This window comes from Anolis sagrei, chromosome 6 (assembly GCF_037176765.1).
Source record: "Anolis sagrei isolate rAnoSag1 chromosome 6, rAnoSag1.mat, whole genome shotgun sequence".
Taxonomy (NCBI): domain Eukaryota; kingdom Metazoa; phylum Chordata; class Lepidosauria; order Squamata; family Dactyloidae; genus Anolis; species Anolis sagrei.
Genome location: NC_090026.1, coordinates 11,176,416 through 11,202,597, shown reverse-complemented (window position 1 = coordinate 11,202,597; position 26,182 = coordinate 11,176,416). Strand labels below are relative to the sequence as shown.

Below are 26,182 nucleotides of genomic sequence, written 5' to 3'. Positions count from 1 at the left end.
TGTGAAGGTTTCTCTCATGTCCACACATGGGGAGCTGGAGCTGACAGAGGGAGCTCATCCAAGCTCTCCCCGGATTCAAACCTCCGACTGCCAGCATATCTATATCTATGGCTGGATAGCTCTTTGTCAGGAGGGCTTTGATTACATTTTCTTGCCCTGGTGAAGGGAGTTGGACTGGATGGCCTTAAGTATGAGGGTTCTGTGTAGGAAGTTTGCCCAATTCTGTCGTTGGTGGGGTTCAGAATGCTCTTTGATTGTAGGTGAACTATAAATCCCAGTAACTACAACTCCCAAATGTCAAGGTCTATTTCCCCCAAACTCCATCAGTGTTCATATTTGGGCATTTTGAGTATCAGTGCCAAGTTTGGTCCAGATCCATCATTGTTTGAATCCACAGTGCTCTCTGGATGTAGGTGAACAACAACTCCCAAACTCAAGGTCAATGCCCACCAAACCGTTCTAGTGTTTTCTGTATGTCATAGGAGTCCTGTGTGCCACATTGGGTTCAATTCCATTGTTGGTGGGGTTCAGAATGCTCTTTGATTGTAGGTGAACTATAAATCCCGGCAACTACAACTCCTAAATGACAAAATCAATTTTTTTTGAGTGAAGGACATACATTGGGTTGTTAGGTGTCTTGTGTCCAAATTTGGCATCAATTCATTCAGTAGTTTTTGAGTTCTGTTAATCCTACAAACGAACATAACCTCTTTATATAGATTACTAACTGCTGTGGCCAACTCCCCCCCCCCCCTTCTCTCCTTCCTTCACTCTTTCCTTCTTGCCTTCCCTCCCTTTCTCTCCTTTCCCTCCTTCTTTCCTTCCCCTTTTCTTTCTTTCCTTCCTTTTCTACCTCATTCCTTCCTTCCCCTTTTTCTTTTCCTACTACTTTCTCTCCTTCCTTCCCTCTCTACCTCTTTCCTTCCTTCCTTCGCTCTTTGCTTCCATGCTTCTTTCTTTCTCTCTCTCTCTTTCTCTCTCTCTCTTTCTCTCTCTCTCTTTCTCTCTCTCTCTCTCTTTCTCTCTCTCTCTTTCTCTCTCTCTCTCTCTTTCTCTCTCTCTCTTTCTCTCTCTCTTTCTCTCTCTCTCCCTCCCTCTTCTTTCCATTTTCTGTATGTCATTTAACTTTTTTGGGTTTTTTTTTTACTGATAGTCACTTGTTGGTCTGTTAAGGGTATAGTGTCCAAATTTGGTCAGTTCCCCCAGTGGTTTTTGAGTTCTGTTAATCCCACAAACGAACATTACTTTTTTATTTATATAGTTTAGTAAAGCACAGGAGACAAGATGGAACTGTCTTTGCCCCCCTCTTCACTCTGGCCCAGAGCAGTTGGTACCAAAGCGACCAACTACATTATTGTTGGGGAGGGACTCCCAACAGTTTACCTTCCTTTCATGACAACAGGAGTCTAAATACATGTGAGCTATTTGGGAATAAAGGCCTACTACAACTAAGTTACCAGGCTTTTCTATGAAGCTCAGTATTGATATTTTAGGTCGGAATCAGCTCTTTTGTTGACAAAGTGGGTGGCTCTTAAAAGAGCCTTTGGGTCTATTTAGTTTCCAAATGGTAGAAGCCAACTCAAACCAAGACAGTTGGTAGTTCTACTTGGAGCTGGTGTACTTGGTGACGGCCTTGGTGCCCTCAGAGACAGCGTGCTTGGCCAGCTCTCCAGGAAGCAAGAGGCGGACGGCGGTCTGGATCTCGCGAGAAGTGATGGTGGACCGCTTGTTGTAGTGCGCCAGGCGGGAGGCCTCAGCAGCAATGCGCTCAAAGATGTCATTCACGAAGGAGTTCATGATGCTCATGGCCTTGGAGGAAATGCCGGTGTCTGGGTGGACCTGCTTCAGCACCTTGTAGACGTAGATGGAGTAGCTCTCCTTCCTGCTCTTCTTGCGCTTCTTGTCTCCCTTCTTCTGCGTCTTGGTGATCGCCTTCTTTGATCCCTTCTTGGGAGCAGGCGCGGATTTCGCTGGTTCAGGCATCTTGGCTCTACTCAACAACCTTCTCTTTCTGACTCACAGAAAACACTGCGACTGCTGCTGAGGCGCGCCCGTATTTATAGCCCGCTTATGGAAATGAAGGCTTCGAACGCCCACGTTTTGATTGGCCGGCGGCGCCATTGCGTCACCGCTCTCAGCTCGCGCTATGCAAATCACTAGGATTCAAACTTTGGAATGCGATTGGTCCTTCGCTCAAGCACGAATCCTTGCTCCTATTGGCTGATTGTGTTTCGCTCTTCAAATTAACCCTTGCATTGCCAAGGCAAATAAAATGTAGCCCTCCTTAAAACAGTTAACACTCCCTTTGCAATTTTTTTCAGTTCTTGACACAAAGACCATATTAATAATCGTTTAAGGAGGGAGATAATTAATTAGTTTCTATAATTATATAGGAAAATAAATGCTCTAGACTTCAAATCCCAGCAGCCTCAATCCATTTGGTTGAAGCTCAAGGATTTTAGGACCTAAACTCCAAAACAAGGGGAAGACCAGAGTTTAGGAACCACTGCTTAAAGCGATTTAGGATTATTTACTAATCATACTATACCCAAACTGCCTGGGTTTCTGAATGGACTTTTCTTGCCATTCTTTGTAACATCCGGGGACTTTGAGGTTGTCTTCCGGGTTTGTCTCTCTCTCTCCCCCTCCCCTTTTTTGTGATGCAAAGATATACCAAGGCAAGGAGATACCAAGACACATATCATTGTGTTTATTCTCCGACTACTTTGTAATATCATATTATAATATTATATCATATTATAATATTATAACATTTCAGGGGCTGCTGTGCTTTGCATTGATTTTCAGCAACCTCAGTTAGAATATCATTAAGGTGGGAAAGGTGGAGGGGATTTATTATTATTTTCTATTCCTGCTGTTGTTGGACTTCCATCTTGGATAGGTGAGTGCCTCTCCCTTTTTATAAAACGTAAACAATTGCTTTGGTTTTCCAAGGGTGCATCTACACCAGCCATGGGCAAACTTGGGTCCTCTAGGTGTTTTGGACTCCAACTCCCACCATTCCTAACAGCCTCAGGTCCCTTCCTTTCCCCCCTCAGCTGCTTAAGGGTTCGAAGTTTCAAAATTAATCATTTCTACTTGGGGAGGAGAAAGAAGATGAATTTCTTACCCTTTTTAGGATGTTCTACATCCGAAAGCTGGTTTTGTGGAAGGCAAAGAGTCCTGAAAGGCACTGGATCCTGTCTGATTTCGGAAGCTAAGCAGGGCCAGTCATGGTTGTTACTTGGATGGGAGTTTGCCAATGCTTAATAACTTAAGGCTGCATTTCAGAGTCAACGGGCAATTTGAAGGCACAGAAACACAGGGGTGAAAGATTTTAAAAGTAGTCTCCCAAATCCATTCTGTGATTTAAGATTAGGAGATTAGGACAAGGAACAATGGCTTCAAACTACAAGAAAGGAGATTCCATCTGAACATGAGGAAGAACCTCCTGACTGTGAGAGCCGTTCAGCAGTGGAACTCTCTGCCCCGGAGTGTGGCGGAGGCTCCTTCTTTGGAAGCTTTTAAACAGAGGCTGGATGGCCATCTGTCAGGGGTGATTTGAATGCAATATTCCTGCTTCTTGGCAGAATGGGGTTGGACTGGATGGCCCATGAGGTCTCTTCCAACTCTTTGATTCTATGATTAAGTCCTACTGTTATGCTCAATGAGATTTGATCAGTATAGTAGAGGTAAAGGTTTCCCCTTGACATTAAGTCTAGTCATGTCCAACTCTAGAAGGTGATGCTAATCTCCATTTCTAAAGTGAAGAGCCGGTGTTGTCCACAGACGCCTCCAAAGTCATGTGACCGGCATGACTGCATGTAGTGCCATTACCTTTCCACAGAAACGATACCTATTGATGTACTCACATTTGTATATTTTCGAACTGTTAGGTTGGCAGAAGCTTGGGCTAACAGTGGGAGCTCACACCGCTCCCCAGATTCGAACTGCTAACCTTTCAATCAGTAAGTTCAGCAGCTCAGCAGTTTAACCCACTGTGCCACCTTAAATATTAAAATGCCAGTTTGACTTGATTGTATATTAAAAGATTTCACTCTCATGGTTTCTCTAGAGAGTAAAATGACAGGCAAGCAAAATCACAGGAGCCAGTTTAACATGATTTATAGCGATTCAGATAAATAAATAAAAGTGTAGAATTCTAGCCTGCCATTCTCTGTGTAGCTCCATGTTCACAGATTACGCATTATTAATGTCATCGGTTCCAAACAAATTGTAACTTTAAATTGTTACAAATTAGATCATAGTGGCGTGATTACGAAAAGTGACAAGAGTTGGAATGGGTATTAATTTAGTATTGTTAGCTTCTTACAGTCACCTTTAAGAGAGAAAAATCTTGATATTACAACAACAACAATGTGCTACATTAGCCTCCATTATTCTGAGATTCTTGGATGGAATCTAAATCATTGATGGTCCAGCCAACAATATCTGACAGCCCATGAAGAGATTATAACAATAGCATTATAGTAGGGGTGAGGGGTTTGTTTGTTTTTTGGTTGTGTCAGGAGCGACTTGAGAAACTGCAGTTCGCTTCTGGTGTGAGAGAATTGGCCGTCTGCAAGGATGTTGCCCAGGGGATGCCCGGATGAATTGATGTTTTTATCATCCTTGTGGGAGGCTTCTCTCATGTCCCCGCATGAGGAGCTGGAGCTGATAGAGGGAGCTCATCCGCCTCTCCCCGGATTTGACCCTGCGACCTGTCGGTCTTCAGTCCTGCCGGCACAGGGGTTTAACCCACTGCGCCACTGGGGGCTCCAGGGGTTAGGTGTGGAAATCCCAAAAGGGGGAAAGAACACTAATGAAATGTGTTTTATCCTTGAGAGAATACCTATCTGAGAACATCAATATCTTCCAAGGTTGTTCTATGGTCAAGCTTCTCCAGGTGATCATAGAATTGCACTGGAGGACATGGAGATCCCTAGAGAGGTGTTTCCTCTAGATATATCTAGGTCCTCCAACAGAAGGTGACCATAAGTTGCTCAGGAGGACCTATACCAGTGGTTCTCAACCTATGGGTCCTCAGATGTTTTGGCCTTCAACTCCCAGAAATCCTAATGGCTGGTAAACTGGTTGGGATTTCTGGGAGTTTTGGGCCAAAAACACCTGGGAACCCACAGGTTGAAAACTACTGACTTAGAGAATCCTTGAAAGAACACAGTAACCCAATTTGTGATTAATGAAATCTGGGAATGTTAAACCCACAAATGCTGAGGGTTTCATAGAATCCTAGGGTTGGAAGAGACCCTAAGGGTCATCCAATCCCATGCCATGCCATGCAGGAACATACAATCAAAGCACTCCCAACAGATGGCCACCCAGCTTCATGCATATTCCAAGAAATTAAACTCAAATGAGGCCTCTTGTTTTCTGCTCCTGTCTCCTTTGCAGGACTTCTTTGTCATGATGCCGAAACGTGGTCGGGGGAAAAGAGGCCAGCTTGCCACTTCCCATAGGAGATCCACGGCCTTGCCCATGCGAGCACCCCGTTTCCCAAGCCCTGTAGAAGATGTAGTTGTTTCCCATCAAGGCGTGACTGTAGTTGCCACCAGCATGACTTCATTACACGGAAAAGAGGAAGGATGTCAGTCAACAGTCCATGACTTCTTTTCTTACCTGAAGGAGAGAGAAGAGGAGGAGGAGGACACCATGGAGCTAGGAGCCTACTCACCGACTCCAACGACGTCTACCCATCTTGTGGTGAAACAGCCCTGTCGTCCAGATGTATGTCAAGTGCTCTCCTACTTGAAGAAGGAAGATGAGGAGGAGGATGTTGCTGAGATAGGCTCGATGTCACCACCAAATAGTCTCCCACCTCCAGCTACTTCTCCTCCACATTCCTCTTATACCTCCCCAACCATTTTGGGCACAGCTGTTTACCCAACAGGCATGGAGATGCTGCATTACTTCACTCCCATGGCTCACACCTCATTTTCTTCTTCCCATCCAAAGCGGGGACGTGATGTGATGGTGGAGCCCATCCCGCCCCCGGTGCCCAAGAAGACCACCTCAGCAGTCTGGGATTACTTCACGCTTGACCCTCGAGAGTCATGTGTGGCCGTCTGCAGCATGTGTCAGAGGCGAGTGAGACGGGGCAAGGACGGTGGCACTCGCCCAGGCACGACGGCCCTCCACAAGCACTTGAAGGTGCACCATGGTCTCCATTTGCCCGGGGTTGCTGTGGTTCCCCCCTCACCTCTGATGCCCCTGAAGGAGAGGCCGCATACTTCTTCCATGCTTGCCTCCGAACCAGCCCCTCCAACCTTCCAATTGGTCCGCCAGGAGCAGAGCCAGCCCTTCTATCCTCCCACACACCCTATGGCCCTCCAGTTGGCTTCAGATACCGCTTGGATGCTAGCGGTGGATATGCATCCTCTCTCCTATGTAGACAACGAAGGATTTAGGCGGCTGATGGCCACCGCCCAGCCTCGTTGGAAGATCCCGAGCCGGACCTTCTTTGCCACCAAAGCTGTTCCTGAGTTGTCTAAGGTGGTGTCCAGAGCCGTACGCCAAGTCGTGGCTGGAAGCGTGGGCCGCACGGTGCATGTCACCATCGACATCTGGGACAGTGAGCAGGCAGCCACTTACATGTCTGTAACGGGGCACTGGGTGGCCGAATTTGCTGGCATCCTCTCCCGGAAGCATGCTACCCTCTCTGTCTGCGCCTTTGAGGTGCCTTGCTCTCCAGATGATATTTGCCATAAGTTGCAGGAAGTACTGCAGGACTGGCTGTATGATCTGAAGACCGGGGGAGTGGTCTCGGACAGTGAGAACAATGCAGCAAAGGCTTTGCAGGATCTGCGGCTCAAACATGTCCCTTGCTTGGCCCGCTGCCTGAGGCTAGGGGTCAAAGCCTTCTTGGCCACCGATGCTCAGGTTGGACGGCTCCTGAATACATGCAGGAGGATCTGCAGTTACTATAGTCACTCTGCCACCGTCCGCCGTCACCTTCTGGAAGTGCAAGCCAACTTGGGCCTGCACCAGCCCATGAGGCAAGAAACCCGGGCAAGGTCCATCTCCACCTTACAGATGCTGGAGCACCTCTACTGGCAACGGCAAGCCATCACCGCCATGTTGAATGAGGATGACGAAGATGACGACAACAATGGCTCCCATCTGTGCTTGACTCCCGCAGACTGGAAGCTGGTGAAGTGCTTGATGGAGATCCTCAAACCCTTTGAAGATGCCACCATGCTGGTGACTCGCCCCGATGCCACTCTCTGCCAAGCACTTCCTCTCCTTTGGTTCTTGGAGGAACAACTCCGGTCATTGAGGACCAGGTACTACCAGGAGAACAACAACATGGCTGCGCATCTCACCACCCAGGCCCTAGATTGTTTGGAGGCTGACATCCAACTGAGAGGGGTGAAGAACAGCATGATATTTCGGGTGGCAGCTTTCTTGGATCCCCGCTTCCGAGACATCACCACCATGAAGCTGGGCAGCACAGATATGAGTGAGGCAGCCATGCTGAAGGAGCACATCCTTGACCTGGCAACCAGAGCCTACGTGCCCCAGGGACCAGACGTTGAGTTTTCGTCCATCAACGATTCCTCTTCACAACCTTCCAGTAGTTCTTCCAACCCACCTGGTTCGGCCGCATGGCAGTTCACCATGAAACGTTGGAGGACCATTACCAAAAGCGACCCAGCCACGGGTCTGGCTGCTGAAGGGGGAGCCGCCATAGCCCTCCGGGAACTGGAGGAATACCTCCACGACAACGTGGACCACGTGGGAGAAAATGCCGACCCCATGTTGTATTGGCAAGGAAAGATGGGGGTTTGGCCAACTCTCTTCAAGGTCGCCGTGTTTTATTTCGGCTGCCCACCGACTTCAGCGTCCTCCGACAACCTCTCCTTCGTCGCCACTTCCTTGGCAGCAGGAGACCATCCCAAGTCCCTCTCTCCAGCCAACCTGAAGATGTTTGCCTTCATTCGGAAGAATCGGCACCTCATCCCTCAGGACTGGAGACTCTCTCTTGGAGACCTTTCTTCCTCCCAGAGCGCAATGGACCCCAGAGAGGATTTGGATACGGAAGAAGAAGACGACCTGCTGAGAGCAGATGAGGAACCAGAAGAGGACTGAGAAACTGAACACCTTGAAAGTTAGAGCACATGTGTCAACCCCAAGTCTCACAGGCTGAATCCAGCCTGCCATGTCATTTTATGTGGCTCTCCACATGCTGGACTACAACTCTTGTATTCCTCATCATTAAGCATCACAATTAGAGCTGATGGGAGTTGTGATGCAGTAATAACACCTGGAAGGCTGCAGTTTGTTCTGTTTAGTCAGGGTTTGGATTTAGACACAAGGTTTGTGGATATGATGCCTGATTTTAAAATGGCCTTTAACCTTTTTCCAACCTCAGAACCTCAGTGCAGTTCGGCTGTAATTCTCATGATCCACATGCTATACAATCAAAAGGATGCTAGTTGTCATTCAGTAATATCTGAGGATCCAAACTGGGCAAAAACTATTTATTTTTATTTATTTATCATGTCAGAAGCAAGTTGAGAGTACAGTTAAAATGCATTTAAAAACACAAACAAAGTTTAAAAACGTGGCATTGTGCTAAATGTCCTTTGACCAGAAGCTGGCCACTTGGAGTGCCTCTGGTGTTGCTGTGAGAAGGCCCTCCATTGTGTATGTGGCGGGGCTCAGGTTGCATTGTAGTAGGTGGTCTGTGGTTTGCTCTTCTCCACACTTGCATGTCTTGGGCTCTACTTTGTAGCCCTATTTCTTAAGGTTAGATCTACATCTGTGTGCCCAGGAGGGAGTTTCTCATCTGGTCTCAGCCACTGATTTAGGTGGTGGGTTTTAGCCTGCCACTTTTGGACTCTCGCTTGCTGAGGTGTTCCTGCGAGTATTTCTCTAGATCTTAGGAAGCTGTTTCTTGATTTAAGGCATTGGCATGCTGGCTGATATCCGAACAGAGGATGTACCGGAGATGTCAGTGCCTTGGTCTTTTCATTACTGGCTGCTATTTCCTGGTGGATATCAGGTGGTGCAATACCAGCTAAACAATGTAATTTCTCCAGTGGTGTGGGGTGTAGACATCCTGTGATAATGTGGCATGTCTCATTATGAGCTACATCCATTGTTTTAACGTGGTGAGATGTATTCCACACTGGGCATGTGTATTCAGCAACAGAGTAGGAAAGTGCATTGTTGAATGAATGCATTTTGACACCACTTTTACTCCTATGGCTCAATGCTATGATATCACGAGAGCTGTCGTTTTGCAAGCCTTATAACACATCCATGCGTCCCTTGGGCAACATCTTCGTAGACAGCTGATTCTCTCACACCAGAAGTGACTTGCAGTATGCAAACAAAAAAGCAAACGCGTAAAAAAAAAAGACCACTGTGTAAACAAAATATAGTTGTCCCCCTGTATCCATGGATTCCGTCACCCTTTGAAGGAAACCATAAGGTTAGTATGGCCCTCGATGAAAATGAGTTCAGCACTCCCGGATTAGAGGATGGCAGACTTGTTTGTATTTGCTTCGGGGTGAGAAAGAGAGGGGGATTGTTGTGATTTTTCCTGCGTTAGGTTTGAATTTGTCTCTCCATTTTCACAAGCAGATTATTGGAACCCAGAAGTGGAAAAGCACTTTCCAGATTTGTTATTGATGGGTTGGCAAAATTCTTACCAGTTTTTACCATTTTTACAGCAAACATTTATTACCATTTTTTACAACATAGGGTTGCTGTGAGTTTTCCGGGCTGTATGGCCTGAACAAAATCTGGCTACCGGTATTTTAAAAAACCTTGAAACTCAGAACAGTAAATAAAGAACACCACTCAGAAGAAAGAAACTCCTGACATGAAACAATCAGGGTCAGCTAACACTCCTCGGCAGGAAGCAGCCAGACTTTGAAACTGCAAGGTCATCCAATGCAAAATATCCAAAATCCCTGCAACTCTCACAGGGTTACTGTGAATTTTCCGGGCTGTTGCAGAAGCATTCTCTCCTGACGTTTCACCCACATCTATAGCAGGCATCCCCAGAGGTTGTGAGGTCTAGGCAAGTGGGGTTCATATATCTGTGGAATGCCCAAATAAGCAAAATCTGGCTACCAGTATTATAAAAAAAAACCCCTCTTAAAATCAGTACAGTAAACAAAGAGGAACGCTCAAATGACAGGGGAATTCCTGACAAGAAACAATCAAGGCCAGCTATCACAACCTAGGCAGGAAGCAGCCAGGCTTGGAAGCTGCAAGGCCATTAAATGCTAATCAAGTTGGCAAATTGCAACATTCTCACTTGCCTCAAACAGACAAGTGTTCTTTCTCTCACCTTGGACATTATTCCACAGATATATAAACCTAACTTGCCTAGTTTAGCTCTTGTCAACTGTTTTGTATGTTGAAAGGCTGACCAAAGACATTTTGCTGCCTGAGGCCAAGGAGCCCAATGTGCAAATGAAGCCCAAAGTATACACACAATGCCTATTATTCATAACAGAAACATTCTTGCCGTTATTATTATTATTATTATTAATAATAATAATAATAATAATAATACTATCTCTACAAATGGTGCTAACATAAAGAAATATGTGTCTGACGTTAACTAGTATTTCTCATTTCCAGGACCTTTAGCCTGATAGAACTTTTCCTATATTGTGCATATATTCTGGCTGCTGCTCTGAGCCATTAAGGCAATATGACCTCAAAGTAATGTATATACAATAAGTGACAATTAAACATCCCTAAGAACAAACACTTGTGTGTTGCCTATGTCTTTATCCTATGGATCCAGGAAGAACTATACCAGGTCTGGGCCAAGTTGGGCCTTCCAGGTGTTTTGGACTTCAACTCCCAGCATTCCTAACAGCCTCAGGCCCTTTCCTTTCCCCCCTCAGCCGCTTAAGCGGCTGAGGGGGGAAAGGAAGGGGTCTGAGGCTGTTAGGAATGCTGGGAGTTGAAGTCCAAAACATCTGTAGGACCCAACTTGGCTCAGTCCTAATCTACATTATAGAAAATGCCACTTGAACTGCCTTGGCTCAGTGCTATGGAACCCTGGGAGTTGTAGTTCTACAAGGTCTGTAGCCTCCTCTGCCAAAAAGTGCCTCAGCCTCACTAAACTACAAGTTCCAGGATTCCACAGCATTTATTTATTTATTTATTTATGACATTTATATGCTGCCCTTCTCACCCCGAAGGGGACTCAGAACGGCTTACCTTACAAGATAGATAGATAGATAGATAGATATACACACACACAATATAATATGTTATTAGCATAGTACAATATCAGTATTAAATATTACTATATTGTACTATTTGTACCAAAATATATTGTACCAAAACCAAGGTTACAACAACATCTGTTATAGAACTCCAATATGCTGATGACGACGTCATCTACGCGCATTCAGAAGAAGACCTACAAGCCACTCCAAACACCTTTGCAGAAGTATACGAGAAGCTCGGCCTGTCATTGAACATCGGGAAAACCAAAGACCTCTTCCAGCAGTCACCAGCCAATCTCTCTCCAATGCCAAGAATACAGCTTAATGGTGTAATAATAGAAAATGTTGATCATTTCCGCTACCTTTGCAACCACCTCTCCACAAAAGTCAACACTGACACTGAAATACAACACTGCCTGAACTCTGCAAGTGCAGCATTTTTCCGAATGAAGCAGAGAGTGTACTATATTGTACTATACCATTATATTGTAATATAATAATAATAATAATAATAATAATAATAATACTTTATTTATACCCCGCCACCATCTCCCCAAGGGGACTCGGAGCGGCTTACATGAGGCCAAGCCCAACAACACATCAATAAACCAAAATGCAATAAGCAAAAACAATAACTCACATATAAACAATAACACGCAAGGATTTAAAAAACCTATGGTCGGGCCAAATGTAATAGTTTAAATTTTAAAAAATAAACGCTGGGCATGAACAGAGGTAGGATGTATCTGGTAGGAGGGTTTTAAAAGAAAAGAAGGGAGAGCAACCCAACGAGCAGTTAAAGTGCTTCTGAGGACATTTTGCTGATAATAATAATAATAATAATAATAATAATTTTATTTATATTCCAATCTATCTCCCTAAAGGGACTCAGGGAGGATTCCAAGTATAAAAGGCAAACATTCAATGCCCGAATACAACAATACATCCATACTACGGTAACAAAATTTATACAACCCAACATATAAATACAAACTATAACTTAACAAACTAAGTTATAATCACTCTTTCGGGCTATATGGCCATGTTCTAGAGGCATTCTCTCCTGACGTTTCACCTGTATCTAAGGCAAGCATCCTCAGAGGTAGTGAGGTCTGTTGGAACTAGGAAAAAGGGTTTATATATCTGTGGAATGACCAGGGTGGGACAAAGGACTCTTGTCTGTTGGAGCTAGGTGTGAATGTTTTAACTGACCACCTTGATTAGCATACAATGGGCTGACTGTGCCTGGAGCAAACTTTTGTTGAGAGGTGATTAGATGTCCTTGTTTGTTTCCTCAGACCTCACTACCTCTGAGGATGCTTGCCATAGATGCAGGCGAAACGTCAGGAGAGAATGCCTCTAGACCATGGCCATATAGCCCGAAAAAAACTACTACAACCCAGTGATTCCGGCCATGAAAGCCTTTGACAATATTTATTATTTATTTATTTAGCAATTTTGTATACCGGTCTTCTCACCTCTGTCGAGGGACTTGGTCCGGTTTCCAAGAGTAATATCACAAACAGTCATTAAAAACATATTACATATTAAACTAAAATATTAAAATAGCAAAATGCAGTCAAAATTACAATGGCCAGTCGTCACAATACAAAATGTATACAACCCAACATATCAATACGAATTATAACTTAACAAACTAAGTTATAATCATATTACACGTAATATAAATATATAATTATAATATCATATCATTATTAGTATTATACTGCATTACATTATAATATTATAAATTTATTTATTTATTTATTTGTCGTGTCAGACAAATAATATTATAAATATTATATAATTAATATTAAATAATATTATAAATATTATATGTATATACAATATATTATATTACATTATATTATATTACTAGCATAGCACAGGAGACAAGGTGGAACTTGTTTAATAAGCACTGAGCCTAATTAGTTCAAATAGCGGTGCTGTAATTCTCAGGCTTGAATATTTGCAGTTTCCTACATAAAATGCCACTTGAACTGCCTTGGTTCAGTGCTGGGAGTTGTAGTTTTACAAGGTCTGTAACCTTATCTGCCAAAAAGTGCCTCACTAAACTACAACTCCCAGGATCCCACAGCATTGAGCCTTATTGGTTCAAGTAGTATTTATCTCATTCTCAGGCTTGAATGTTTACATTTTCCTATAGATCTGACTGGCATGCAGCAGTGTTATGGCAACAATAGCCCTCTGTCTCTCTCCAAGGAGCAGAGTGGCGCAGCGGAAGCGTGCTGGGCCCATAACCCAGAGGTCGATGGATCGAAACCATCCTCTGCTAAAATATTTTTTCATCCCACCTCCCCAATATTTCTCCCCCTTTTCACCATTTCAATCCCACCACCATAGTTTTATTATGAGTCCATTATCCTTTTCTTAAATGCAGAAATGTGACAGAAATGATGGGTTTGGATTGCAACTTCCATCAGTCTGAGCCAATAGGAGTGCAACTTCCATCCGCCTCAGCCAATAGGAGTGCAACTTCCATCCGCCTCAGCCAATAGGAGTGCAGCTAGCAGCTGCTGGCCACAACAATGCATTAGCTTCAGCATCGCCTTAACATTCCCCTATTTTATTATATTTAACGTTTAATATATATATAATTTTATTGGCATACTTCTTAAAATATATTTAAAATTAAATAATGGAGTGAAAGGAATTTTTTGAAAAATTAATTAACTAGCAGAGGATGGTTTCGATCCATCGACCTCTGGGTTATGGGCCCAGCACGCTTCCGCTGCGCCACTCTGCTGCACGGGGCAACACTGCGGAATTACTAGGAGAAAAGGATGACGTCTGCTGTGTTTCCCTAATAGGAAGAAGCCGCCTCCAAAGCGCCCCCTCGTGGCCGGTTCGGAGAGCCTTTATTTCCATTAGGAACACTTGAGCTGCTTCGACTAAGCTTATTAGCAGAAAAATATATTCAAAAGCAATTCCAGTTGCACTCAACACAAATCATAGAATCAAAGAGCTGGAAGAGACCTCATGGGCCATCCAGCCCAACCCCCTGCCAAGAAGCAGGAATATTGCATTTAAATCACCCCCGACAGATGGTCATCCAGCCTCTGTTTAAAAGCTTAAAATCTTAACTGTAAAAGCATTGCATTCAAGACATTTTAGTCATTATATACAGGGGGGAAATACAGATTACAATTTTTAAATTGTAAATTTAAATTAGAATAATAAATTATAATTTTAAATTATAAAAATTATTTATGATTGGATTGTTGTAGGTTTTTTCGGGCTATACGGCCATGTTCTAGAGGCATTCTCTCCTGACGTTTCGCCTGCATCTATGGCAAGCATCCTCAGAGGTAGTGAGGTCTGTTGGAACTAGGAAAATGGGTTTATATATCTGTGGAAAAACCAGGGTGGGACAAAGGACACTTGTCTGCTGGAGCTAGGTGTGAATGTTTCAACTGACCATCTTAATTAGCATTTGGTGGCTTGGCAGTGCCTGGGGAATCTTTTGTTGAGAGGTGATCTAGAACATGATCATATAACCCAAAAAAACCTACAACAACACCCTCCCCTTGATAGCCTGGAAGTGCCTGGAGCAATCTTTTGTTGAGAGGTGTTTAGATGTCCCTGATTGTTTTCCCTCTGCTGTTTTGCTGTTTTAATTTTAGAGTTTTTTTTAATACTGGTAGCCAAATATATAAACTCTTTTTCCTAGTTCCAACAGACGTCACTACCTCTGAGGATGCTTGCCACAGATGCAGGCGAAACATCAGGAGAAATGCCTCTAGAACATGGCCATATAGCCCGAAAAAACCTACAACAACCCACGTGGTGAGGTCTGTTGGAACTAGGAAAATGGGTTTATTTATCTGTGGAATGAGCAGGGTGGGACAAAGAACCCTTGTCTCCTTTCTTGTAGTTTGAAGCCATTGCTCCGTGTCCTAGTCTCCAGGGAAGCAGAAAAAAAGCTTGCTCCCTCCTCCCTGTGGCTTCCTCTCACATATTTATACATGGCTATCATATCCCCTCTCAGTCTTCTCTTCTTCAGGCTAAACATGCCCAGCTCCTTGAGCCGCTCCTCATAGGGCTTGTTCTTCCAGACCCTTGATCATTTTAGTTGCCCTCCTCCGGACTCAACCAGAGAAGTCAGCCATTGCAGAGCACCTGATGAACCAACCAGGACAAAAGCATCTTATTTGAGAACACAGAAACGCTGGACCACTTCAGCAACCAGAGAAGCCATTGAGATCCACAAGAAGCATGTGGACAATTTCAACAGAAAGGAGGAAGCCATGAAAATGAACAAAATCTGGCTTAGCAGTATTACAAAAACTCTAAAATAATGACAGTAAATAAAGAACAAAGGAATTCCAGACAAGAATCAATCAAAGCCAGCTAACACTTCCCAACAAAGGATTCCCCCAGGAAGGAAGCAGCCAGAGCTTGAAGCTGCAAGGCTATTCAATGCTAATCAAGTTGGTCAATTGCATCATCCATGGAGACAAGAGTTCTTTCTCCCACCCTGGACATTATTCTAGATATATAAACCTCACTTGCCTAGTTTCCAACAGACCTCCCAACTTCGGAGGATGCCTGCCATAGATGTGGGCTAAACGTCAGGAGAGAATGCTTCTGAAACATGTCCATACAGCCCAGAAAATTCTCAGTAACCCTGTTAGGAATGGTGGGGGTTGCAGTCCAAAACACCTAGAGGACAAGGATTTTGGATGCTTTGTTACAGTTCTGTAACATTGCAAATATTGTGGATATTAAAATTACTTATGACTTGTGCTCAGGAGTGAGAGCTGCTCTTTCCTTGAAAGTGTGGGTGGCCCTTAAAAGGGCCGTTGAGATTAGAGAAATCGGGGCTTCAAGGGAACTCCTTAGCCGCCAAAGCCGTAAAGAGTGCGGCCTTGACGTTTCAGGGCGTAGACGACGTCCATGGCGGTGACGGTCTTCCTCTTGGCGTGCTCGGTGTAAGTCACGGCATCGCGGATCACGTTCTCCAGGAAGACCTTGAGGACGCCCCGGGTTTCCTCATAAATGAGCCCCGAAATACGCTTGACGCCTCCACGACGAGCCAGGCGGCGAATGGCGGGCTTGGTGATGCCTTGAATGTTGTCCCGAAGGACCTTCCTGTGCCTCTTGGCGCCTCCTTTCCCCAAGCCTTTGCCTCCTTTGCCGCGTCCAGACATTGTCGCTGCTACTCCTGTAAACGCTTCCCTCTCAAAATCCGGCCACACAATGTTGCCTCCACCTTGGGTTAGGGCTTTATATAGATAGGGATCCGACCACAAGGAAAACTTGTCCCCCAGGGGCGCTCTAACGGCCCCTGCGCTCTTGGCGGGCTTATTTAAAATCTAACCAATCAGCGAACGCCTGAGGTTTTCGAACCAACCAATCAGAAAATTCCTCCCTTGTTAGACTTGAGCAGCTCTTTGGCGCCTCTCTCTTAGGCAAAGAAAGATTTGTACTGTATGGGCGATCAAATTTAACTACATTTTTCAATACAGTAGCTGGGAATATAATAATAGAATAACTTTATTGTCGTGCGCTGTAGCACGAAATTATATTCTTTCTCTAGCACACACCACAATAGTTATTCAGGTTGTTCCTTTACATTTCAATAAAAAAAACCAACATCTATCCTAGTGCAATACATTTAGTGGATATGAAATTAACCACAAAGTGCACAATACTTTTACGGTACTCTATAATATTTTTTTTTGTTGGTTGCATAATTATTGTAGGCACACATACATAGGTGTAATGAATTAGATGCATTTTCTGGGCATTACTGAGTTCTTTAACAGTAAGGAAAACCAATTCACAAGGCCATTTCCCAACAAAGAAAGACAGGGTTGAGCGGGAGGCACAAAAACAGCCTTCTACATCTACACTGTACAATTAATGCAGTTTGACACCACTTTAACTATCATGGCTCAATGCTATGGTACTTTGATGGTGCTTTTCCTGCAGAGCAGAGGGTTGAATTAGATGGTCCACGTGGTCACTTCCAACTCTATTCTGTGAATCATGGAAGTTGAAGTTTGCTGAGGCACCCGCACCCTTGGGGAAGAGAAGACCTTGCAAAACTACAGCTCTCATGATTCCATAGCATTGGGCTCTGTTAGTGTCAAACTGCATTCATTCAACAGTGTAGATAGGCTGGATCTAATCTATATAAATAAAAATGTAATGTTAGTTTGTGGGATTAACATAACTCAAAAACCACTAGGCGAATTGACACCACATTTGGACACAATGGAGCCCCTGGTGGTGCAGTGAGTTAAACCGCTGAGCTGCTGAACTTGTTGACCAAAAGGTCGCAGGTTCGAATCCGGGGAGTGGCGTGAGCTTCCGCTGTCAACCCCAGCTTCTGCCAACCTAGCAGTTTGAAAACATGCAAATGTGAGTAGATCAATAGGTACTGCTCCAGCAGGAAGGTAACGATGCTCCATGCAGTCATGCCGGCCACATGACCTTGGAGGTGTCTACAGACAACGCCGGCTCTTCGGCTTGGAAATGGAGATGACCACCAACCCCCCAGAGTCAGACACGACTGGACTTAATGTCAGGGGAAAACATTTACCTACCTTGGACACAATACACCTATCAGGCCAATGAGTGACCATCACTCATAAAAACACTGAAAAACACAGCAGAAGAGACTTTAGAAGCCAAAAAAAATTAAAAATATATTACAACACATGTGCAAAACCACATATATAGACATACATAGACATATAAAACACATATACACAGACTGGGACACAGCAACGCGTGGCAGGGGACGGCTAGTATATAATATAATATACAATAAGTAACGCTGTTTGGAACTGCCAATATATGGTCATTGTAGGCCTTTAAGGTAGTTAAGCTGTATTATATGGGTTTATATTGAGCCTATAATGCAATTCTAAACTTAATTTTTTACGGTTTACATAAAACCAGAAGAATACATGCCTCTATATACCTTTTTTTAATTAAAAATAAGAGACAGCTGTATATTGTTGTTGGTTGATGTTGGTCATACTTCTGTTCAGGTTGGCTGCTCTACCAATGGCAGCACCCTGTACTTCTATGAATTCACATTATATTAAAGAAACACCAAAGACTATGGCAGATTATCCCCTATAAACCATCAAGGGCGTTAAGATCTTCCGGAGAGGCCCTGCTCTCGGTCCCGCCCCCTTCACAGATGCATCTGGTGGAGACGAGAGATAAGGCTTTCTCTGTGGTGGCCCCTCCGGCAATGGAACTCGCTCCAAAATGAAGTTAGATCTGCCCCCTCCCTCCTGACCTTTAGGAAGCAAGTGAAATCTTGGCTGTGGAACGAGGCGTTTGCAGAGGGATGGCTGAGACTGGAAACTGACTAAAAGTATTGACCACAATGTGCGGACTGAGTTGGACGTTGTTTTTATCTTGGCGAATTGGTTTTATATGTATGTTATCTTATTTGTATTTTGACCTATTGCTGTGTATTGTTTTAAATGGTTTTATTATTAGCATTGAATCCTTGCTGTGAGCCGTTCTGAGTCCCTCCGCGGAGGTCAGGGAAGAACCCATCGGCTACTAATGAGCACAAAAGGACAAACTAGCAAGATTCATCTATTTATTTTAACCCTGCTTAGCTTGCAATGCAACCCTGCTTGGGATTCATCGTTGGTCTCCCCATCCAAGTACTAACCAAGGCCAACCCTGCTTAGGATTCATCGTCGGTCTCCCATCCAAGTACTCACTAATGCCAACCCTGCTTAGCTTGCAACCCTGCTTAGGCTTCATCGTCGGTCTCCCATCCAAGAACTAACTCAAGGCCAACCCTGCTTAGCTTACAACCCTGCTTAGGCTTCATCGTTGGTCTCCCATCCAAGTCCTAACCAAGGCCAACCCTGCTTAGCTTGCAACCCTGCTTAAGATTCATTGTTGGTCTCCCATCCAAGTACTAACCAATGCCAACCTTGCTTAGCTTGCAACCCTGCTTAGGATTCATCATCGGTCTCCCATCCAAGTACTAACCAAGGCCAACCCTGCTTAGGATTCATTGTTGGTCTCCCATCCAAGTACTAACCAAGGCCAACCCTGCTTAGGATTCATCGTTGGGTCTCCCATCCAAGTACTAACCAAGGCCAACCCTGCTTAGGATTCATCGTTGGGTCTCCCATCCAAGTACTAACCAAGGCCAACCCTGCTTAGGATTCATCGTTGGGTCTCCCATCCAAGTACTAATCAAGGCCAAACCTGCTTAGCTTGCAACCCTGCTTAAGATTTAGTGTTGGGTCTCCCATCCAAGTACTAACCAAGGCCAACCCTGCTTAGGATTCATCGTTGGTCTCCCATCCTAGTAGTAACCAAGGCCAACCCTGCTTAGCAGGCAGAATGATGCCTTTTAGAGCCGCTTAAGCGGCTGAGGGGAAAAAGGAAAGGGCCTGAGGCTGTTAGGAATGGTGGGAGTTGGAGTCCAAAACACCTGGAAAAGCCAACTTGGCCCAGTCCTGATCTGCACTATAGGAAATGCCACTTGAACTGCCTTGGCTCAGTACTATGGAATCCTGGGTGTTGTAGTTCTACAAGGTCTGTATGTAGCCTTGTCAAAAAGTGCTTGTTCTTCACTAAACTACAACTCCCAGGAATCCACACCCAAAGGGTCAAAGATCTACTTGGTATAGATCTACTTGTTTACTTACCTTGGATGGAATATACTATTTCAAGAGTGGTCATGAGCTGATAGAAAACATATTGAAATTGTGTCAAGAAGTAAATGCAGGATACCATTTAATAACCACAATTTTGCCTTTGGATCTTCCCTAGTCATGTTTCAGCTCTTTCCTCGAGGGAGTGGGTGGCTCTTAAAAGAGCCTTTGGGTCTGTTTAGGGACTCCATTGGGAGTTTACTTGGAGCTGGTGTACTTGGTGACGGCCTTGGTGCCCTCAGAGACAGCGTGCTTGGCCAGCTCTCCAGGAAGCAAGAGGCGGACGGCGGTCTGGATCTCGCGAGAAGTGATGGTGGAGCGCTTGTTGTAGTGCGCCAGGCGGGAGGCCTCGCCGGCGATGCGCTCGAAGATGTCATTCACGAAGGAGTTCATGATGCTCATGGCCTTGGAGGAGATCCCAGTGTCCGGGTGGACCTGCTTCAGCACCTTGTAGACATAGATGGAGTAGCTCTCCTTGCGGCTCTTTCTGCGCTTCTTGTCGCCCTTCTTCTGGGTCTTGGTGATCGCCTTCTTGGATCCCTTCTTGGGAGCAGGCGCTGATTTCGCTGGCTCAGGCATCCTCGGTTTGCTCAACGTCAACCTCAACAACCAAAGAACAGAGTGCCAGAGAGAATTTCTCGCCCTGTATTTATACCCCGCGTATGCAAATGAAGGCATTCACTACAGCGTTTGCTATTGGATGGAAAACATTCCGCCTTCATCCTATTGGATGACAGGACAAGAAAACGCAGTATTACAATCCTTGCGCTCCTATTGGTTGACTCGCTACGCCTTTGTTTCCTATTGGTTAGTTTCACTCTCCTTGCCTAGATGAAGATTCTATTGGCGGGAAAAATGTTTTCCCGCTTTTCTTAACGGTAGCGCTGTTCACAAAGCTTTCTTTATTACCGCGGCTATGTGTCATACTTCTCTTATCATGAAATACGCCTGGAAGTGGCGAGTTCCTTAATGAATCCGAATAGAAATTTACAATCTCGTAAGGAATTACTTTAGAGAGGGACACAACTCAGGGAAGTTAAAAAACCTTTCTAAAGCTTCATAATTCTACAACTTTTCTAAACCAGGATGTTTAAAACGGCATTGTATGGAAGCCGAAATAGCTCAGTTGGGAGAGCGTTAGACTGAAGATCTAAAGGTCCCTGGTTCGATCCCGGGTTTCGGCAGAAACTTTTTTTTGTTTGTTTAGCATTGGAAATGAAGAGGTTAGCCCATGCATGGACCAACTTGGGCCCTCCAGGTGTTTTGGATTTCAACACCCACAATTCCTAAGAACCTCAGGCCCAGTGGAAAAGTGTCCTTATCATACATTAAGGGAACTGATTGCATAGGGAAGCTGATGAAGAAACACAATCTACAAACTATCTACAGACCCATATACTCCTGGATATGATGAGAAGACAGGGAAGCTTAGAGAAAACAATGATGCTGGGGAAAGTGGAAGGCAAAAGGAAGAGGGGCCGACCAAGGGCAAGATGGATGGATGGCATCCTTGAAGTGACTGGACTGACCTTGAAGGAGCTGGGGGTGGTGACGGCCGACAGGGAGCTCTGGCGTGGGCTGGTCCATGAGGTCACGAAGAGTCGGAGACGACTGAACGAATGAACAACAACAACAACGATGCCTGTCTTTCAAATGTCCTTTAGCCTTTTCCCAATCTCAGAGCCACAAGTACTGTTAGGTTGCAATTCCCATTGTCCCCAATCCGCATGGTAAATATAAACAACCAAAGGGGATGAGATATGTTGTTCAATAAAACTATGTAACAAAATTGGGGAGGGGGGGGAGTTCTGTTCCTGGTTTGAAAGTGTTCTTTCTTGTTTAATTGTGCGGTCCTTCCTTTGAAAGTAGTTCCTCCAGAAACTTCATTTTTGTGTCTGCCACAAACTAGGTTGAATTGGTTGAGATTAATATCAGATGAGATCAGATCTGCTCTGGGATCAGAGTGAAGAGAGGGGCCAGGAAGACAGTTCCATCTTATGTTGTTCATTCGTTCAGTCGTCTCCGACTCTTCGTGACCTCATGGACCAGCCCACGCCAGAGCTCCCTGTCGGCCGTCACCACCCCCAGCTCCTTCAAGGTCAGTCCAGTCACCTCAAGGATGCCATCCATCCATCTTGCCCTTGGTCGGCCCCTCTTCCTTTTGCGTGACCAGGTGACATACTACTAAGATAGGAATTTTGAAGATTAATAGAGCTTGCAGACAATCCTAGATCACTGATAAAGTGTGTTTAGGGACATATTGCTGGGAGTTTCCTTATTCTGGGAAGGAACACTGGAACAACCACGTTTTCAGGCTCCTCCTAAAGACTGCCAGAGTTGGGGCATGCCTAATGTCCTTGGGGAGTGAGTTCTAGAGTCGAGGGGCCACCACCGAGCAGGCCCTGTCCCTCGTCCCCACCAATCACGCTTGCAGAGGCGGGAGCGCGAGCAGGGCCTCTCCAGATAAGCGAAGAGATCGTGTGGGTTCGTATCTTGTCTCCTGAACTGTGCTAATTTATTTATTTATCGTGTCATCAGCAACCATACCATTGTATTACAATTCTAACAGAACAAAACAAACACACAGATTAAAAAGAAAAAACAAAAACAAAAAAACACACAGATTTTGCAAACTTGGTAGCTGGTTAAATGTCCTTTGACCAGTATCTGGCCACTTGGAGCGCCTCTGGTGTTGCCGCAAGAAGGTCCTCCATTGTGCATGTAGCAGGTGGTCAGTGGTTTGCTCTTCTCCACACTCGCATGCCGAGGATTCCACCCTGTAGCCCCATTTCTTAAGATTGGCTCTGCATCTCGTGGTGCCAGAGCGCAGTCTGTTCAGCGCCTTCCAAGTCGCCCAGTCTTCTGTGTGCCCAGGGGGGAGTCTCTCATCTGGTATCACCCATGGCTTGAGGTGCTGGGTTTGGGCCTGCCACTTTTGGACTCTCGCTTGCTGGAGTGTTCCAGCGAGTGTCTCTGTAGATCTAAGAAAACTATGTCTTGATTTAAGTAGTTGACGTGCTGTCTGTGCTAATAATATAACTGTGCTAATAATATAATATAATAATATTATATAATAATATAATATTATATTATACATACATATAATAATAATATTATAATGTGATACAATATAATAATAATAAAATATTATAATTATATATTTTATATTACATTTAATATTACAGTATAGTGGTATAGTACAATATAGTAATATATAATACTAATATTGTGCTATGCTAATCATATAATATATTGCATTTAGATATTACTTGTAAGCCGCTCTGGGGTGAGAAGGATGGCATATAAATGTCGTAAATAAATTAAAAAAAACTATACCATGCAGCTGTGGACAAGTCTACATAGGGACCCCCAAGCGCAGCCGCATTGCCCAAACACGCATCAAGGAACATGAAAGGCACTGCAGACTACTCCAACCAGAGAAGTCAGCCATAGCAGAGCACCTGATGAACCAGCCTGGACACAGCATATTATTTGAGAACACAAAAATACTGGATCACTCCAACAACCATCATGTCAGACTACACAGAGAAGCCATTGAGATCCACAAGCATAGGGGACAATTTCAACAGAAAGAAGGAAACCATGAAAATAAACAAAATCTAGCTACCAGTATAATAATAACAACTACTACTTTATTTTTATACCCCGCCAACCATCTCCCCAAAGGGACTCAGGGTGGCTTACAAGGAAGAAGCCCAAAAATTACAAACAGAACACACAATTAAAAACATTAGATAAAATATAAAACAAACACAATTGTAATATCAAACAATATGGCTGAAAAAAACCCATACCTCTGAGGATGTCTGCCATAGACGCAGGCGAAACGTCAGGAGAGAATGCCTCTAGACCATGGCCATATAGCCCAAAAAAACCTACAACAACCCAGTGATTCCGGCCGTGAAAGCCTTCGACAATAAACCCCATAGTTGAGGTTCAGGCTCCACGAGTACAATACATCCTGAAGAGTGTGCCGGCAGGAGTGAAGACCGACAGGTTGCAGGTTCAAATCCAGGGAGAGGTGGATGAGCTCCCTCTATCAGCTCCAGCTCCTCATGCGGGGACATGAGAGAAGCCTCCCAGAAGGATGATCAAAATATCAAAACATCCGGGCGTGCCCTGGGCAATGTCCTTGCAGACTACCAATTCTCTCACACCAGAAGCAACTTGCAGTTTCTCAAGTCACTCCTGACACAAAAAAAAAATTAAGAGTATTAAAAAAACTCAAGAATCAGGAGAGTAAATAGAGCAACACTCCAAAACAGGGGAATTCCAGACAAGAATCAATTAGGGCCAGCTAAAGGATTCCCCCAGGCAGGAAGCAGCCAGGCCTTGAAGCTGCAAGGGCATTCAATGCAAATCAAGGTGGCCAACTGCAACATTCACACTTGCCTCAGACAAGAGTTCTTTCTCTCACCCTGGATATCATTCCACATATACAAATCCCATTTCCCTAGTTTCCAACAGACCTCACAACCTGAGGATGCCTGCCATAGATGTGGGCAAAACGTCAGGAGGGAATGCTTCTGGAACATGGCCATACATCCCAGAAAACACACTGCAACCCGCGGTTAGGAATGGTGGGAGTTACAGTCCAAAACACCTAAGAGGCCAGGGATTTTGGATGCTTTGTTGCTGTGTTAAAGGGTGAGAACTGCTCTTTCCTTGAAAATGTGGGTGGCCCTTAAAAGGACCGTTGAGATTACTTTTTGAGAGAAATTGGGGCTTCAAGAGATCTCCTTTAGCCGCCGAAGCCGTAAAGAGTGCGGCCTTGACGTTTCAGGGCATAGACCACGTCCATGGCGGTGACGGTCTTCCTCTTGGCGTGCTCGGTGTAAGTCACGGCATCGCGGATGACATTCTCCAGGAAGACCTTCAGGACGCCCCGGGTTTCCTCATAGATGAGCCCCGAAATGCGCTTCACTCCCCCGCGACGAGCCAGGCGGCGAATGGCAGGCTTGGTGATGCCCTGGATGTTGTCCCGAAGGACCTTCCTGTGCCTCTTGGCGCCTCCTTTCCCCAAGCCTTTGCCTCCTTTGCCGCGTCCAGACATCCTTCCTCCTCAAGCTCCAAAACCAACTAACGATTTGCAGCAGCTGCGAACAGCCCTTATATAGAACGAAGTCGGACCAGAATGAAAACTACAGAACATCCCCCTCCCGCTTCCTCCCGAGGCTTCACTGCGTTCAGGCGCCAAAAGAGTCTTATCCAATCCAAGGCGGAGGGCATATTTCAAATGAGCCAATCAGCGCTCTCGCTGGAACAAAGCCACTCTTGGGAGCCTTTCTTCCCTTCCTCCCATAGGATTTTTCGCGCGCTTTTTTTCCTATAGCAAATCTCCCCGGATTGAATCAGATTTCCGGCAAATCCTCATAGGATTATGTTTGCTTGTTTGGTTTTTTTGGTGAAGGAAGAGCTCGGAGCTATTTATGGACTGCCGGTGGTTTGAAAAAAATAAAATTAAAGTAGTGGAAAGGAAGGGGATTCTGCACGTACACAATGATTTGTCCTATTGTTGACAATAGGATTATTCTAAAGCCTGCAATCCAACACGTATACAGTAGACAGACATTTAATAAATGCTGGGAAATTAGAAACTGAATAAGGAGAGCATTGCCAATGATGCCAACAGCAGTAATACAATCGTATTTTCAGGCACTTGGAATAATTCAGTGTAAATGTGCACTTAGTTAACCAATAGCCCTTCCACACAGCCATATAACATATATCATGGCAGATAATCCACAATGTCTGCTTTGAAGTGGGTTATCTGAGTCCATACTGCCATATAATCCAGTTCAATGTGGATTTTATAAAACTGAGTTAATTATTTTAACAGTAATGTATGGCTATCATGGCCGGAATCACTATCATGGCCGGAATCACTGGGCTGCTGTGAGTTTTCCAGGCTGTGTGGCCATGTTCCAGAAGCATTCTCTCCTGACGTTTTGCCTGCATCTATGGCAGGCATCTTCAGAGGTTGGGAGGTCTCAATAACCTTAACCTACGCTCATAGAATCATAGAGTTGGAAGAGGCCTCATGGGCCATCCAGTCCAACCCCTTTCTGCCAAGAAGCAGGAAAATCACACTCAAAGCACCCCTGACAGATGGCCATCCAGGCTCTGTTTAAAAGTCTCCAAAGAAGGAACCTCCACCACACTCTGGAGCAGAGAGTTCCACTGCTGAACAGCTCTCACAGTCAGGAAGTTCTTCCTAATGTTCAGATGAAATCTCCTTTCTTGTAGTTTGAAGCCATTGTTCCGTGTCCTCGT

The 26,182-nt window shown here is 44.8% G+C and overlaps 5 protein-coding genes and 3 non-coding genes across 8 annotated transcripts; 3 read left to right on the top strand and 5 right to left on the bottom strand.

The window, feature by feature from the left end:
• Positions 1–1,389: 1,389 nt before the first annotated feature.
• On the bottom strand, positions 1,390–2,016 carry LOC132779307 (histone H2B 1/2/3/4/6-like). The gene has a single exon (XM_060782995.2). It carries the CDS (start codon positions 1,981–1,983, stop codon positions 1,603–1,605), a length of 381 nt encoding a protein of 126 aa, XP_060638978.1. The 5' UTR covers positions 1,984–2,016; the 3' UTR covers positions 1,390–1,602.
• A 553-nt stretch (positions 2,017–2,569) lies between these two features.
• LOC132777670 (zinc finger BED domain-containing protein 6-like) lies at positions 2,570–9,945 on the top strand. The gene is made up of 2 exons (XM_060780080.2): positions 2,570–2,902; positions 5,413–9,945. The coding sequence occupies exon 2, from the start codon at positions 5,425–5,427 to the stop codon at positions 8,104–8,106; it is 2,682 nt and encodes an 893-aa protein (XP_060636063.2). The 5' UTR covers positions 2,570–2,902; positions 5,413–5,424; the 3' UTR covers positions 8,107–9,945.
• A 3,498-nt stretch (positions 9,946–13,443) lies between these two features.
• TRNAM-CAU (transfer RNA methionine (anticodon CAU)) lies at positions 13,444–13,515 on the top strand. The gene has a single exon. It is a non-coding gene; the product is annotated as a tRNA-Met (tRNA).
• Positions 13,516–13,914: 399 nt separating this feature from the next.
• On the bottom strand, positions 13,915–13,986 carry TRNAM-CAU (transfer RNA methionine (anticodon CAU)). Its single transcript has one exon. It is a non-coding gene; the product is annotated as a tRNA-Met (tRNA).
• Positions 13,987–16,056: 2,070 nt separating this feature from the next.
• On the bottom strand, positions 16,057–16,422 carry LOC137097229 (histone H4). The gene has a single exon (XM_067469452.1). The coding sequence runs from the start codon at positions 16,388–16,390 to the stop codon at positions 16,079–16,081; it is 312 nt and encodes a 103-aa protein (XP_067325553.1). The 5' UTR covers positions 16,391–16,422; the 3' UTR covers positions 16,057–16,078.
• A 3,584-nt stretch (positions 16,423–20,006) lies between these two features.
• On the bottom strand, positions 20,007–20,489 carry LOC132777669 (histone H2B 5). Its single transcript, XM_060780079.2, has one exon. It carries the CDS (start codon positions 20,465–20,467, stop codon positions 20,087–20,089), a length of 381 nt encoding a protein of 126 aa, XP_060636062.2. The 5' UTR covers positions 20,468–20,489; the 3' UTR covers positions 20,007–20,086.
• A 510-nt stretch (positions 20,490–20,999) lies between these two features.
• Positions 21,000–21,072, top strand: TRNAF-GAA (transfer RNA phenylalanine (anticodon GAA)). Its single transcript has one exon. It is a non-coding gene; the product is annotated as a tRNA-Phe (tRNA).
• Positions 21,073–24,562: 3,490 nt separating this feature from the next.
• LOC132779218 (histone H4) lies at positions 24,563–24,975 on the bottom strand. Its single transcript, XM_067469451.1, has one exon. It carries the CDS (start codon positions 24,960–24,962, stop codon positions 24,651–24,653), a length of 312 nt encoding a protein of 103 aa, XP_067325552.1. The 5' UTR covers positions 24,963–24,975; the 3' UTR covers positions 24,563–24,650.
• Positions 24,976–26,182: the final 1,207 nt, after the last annotated feature.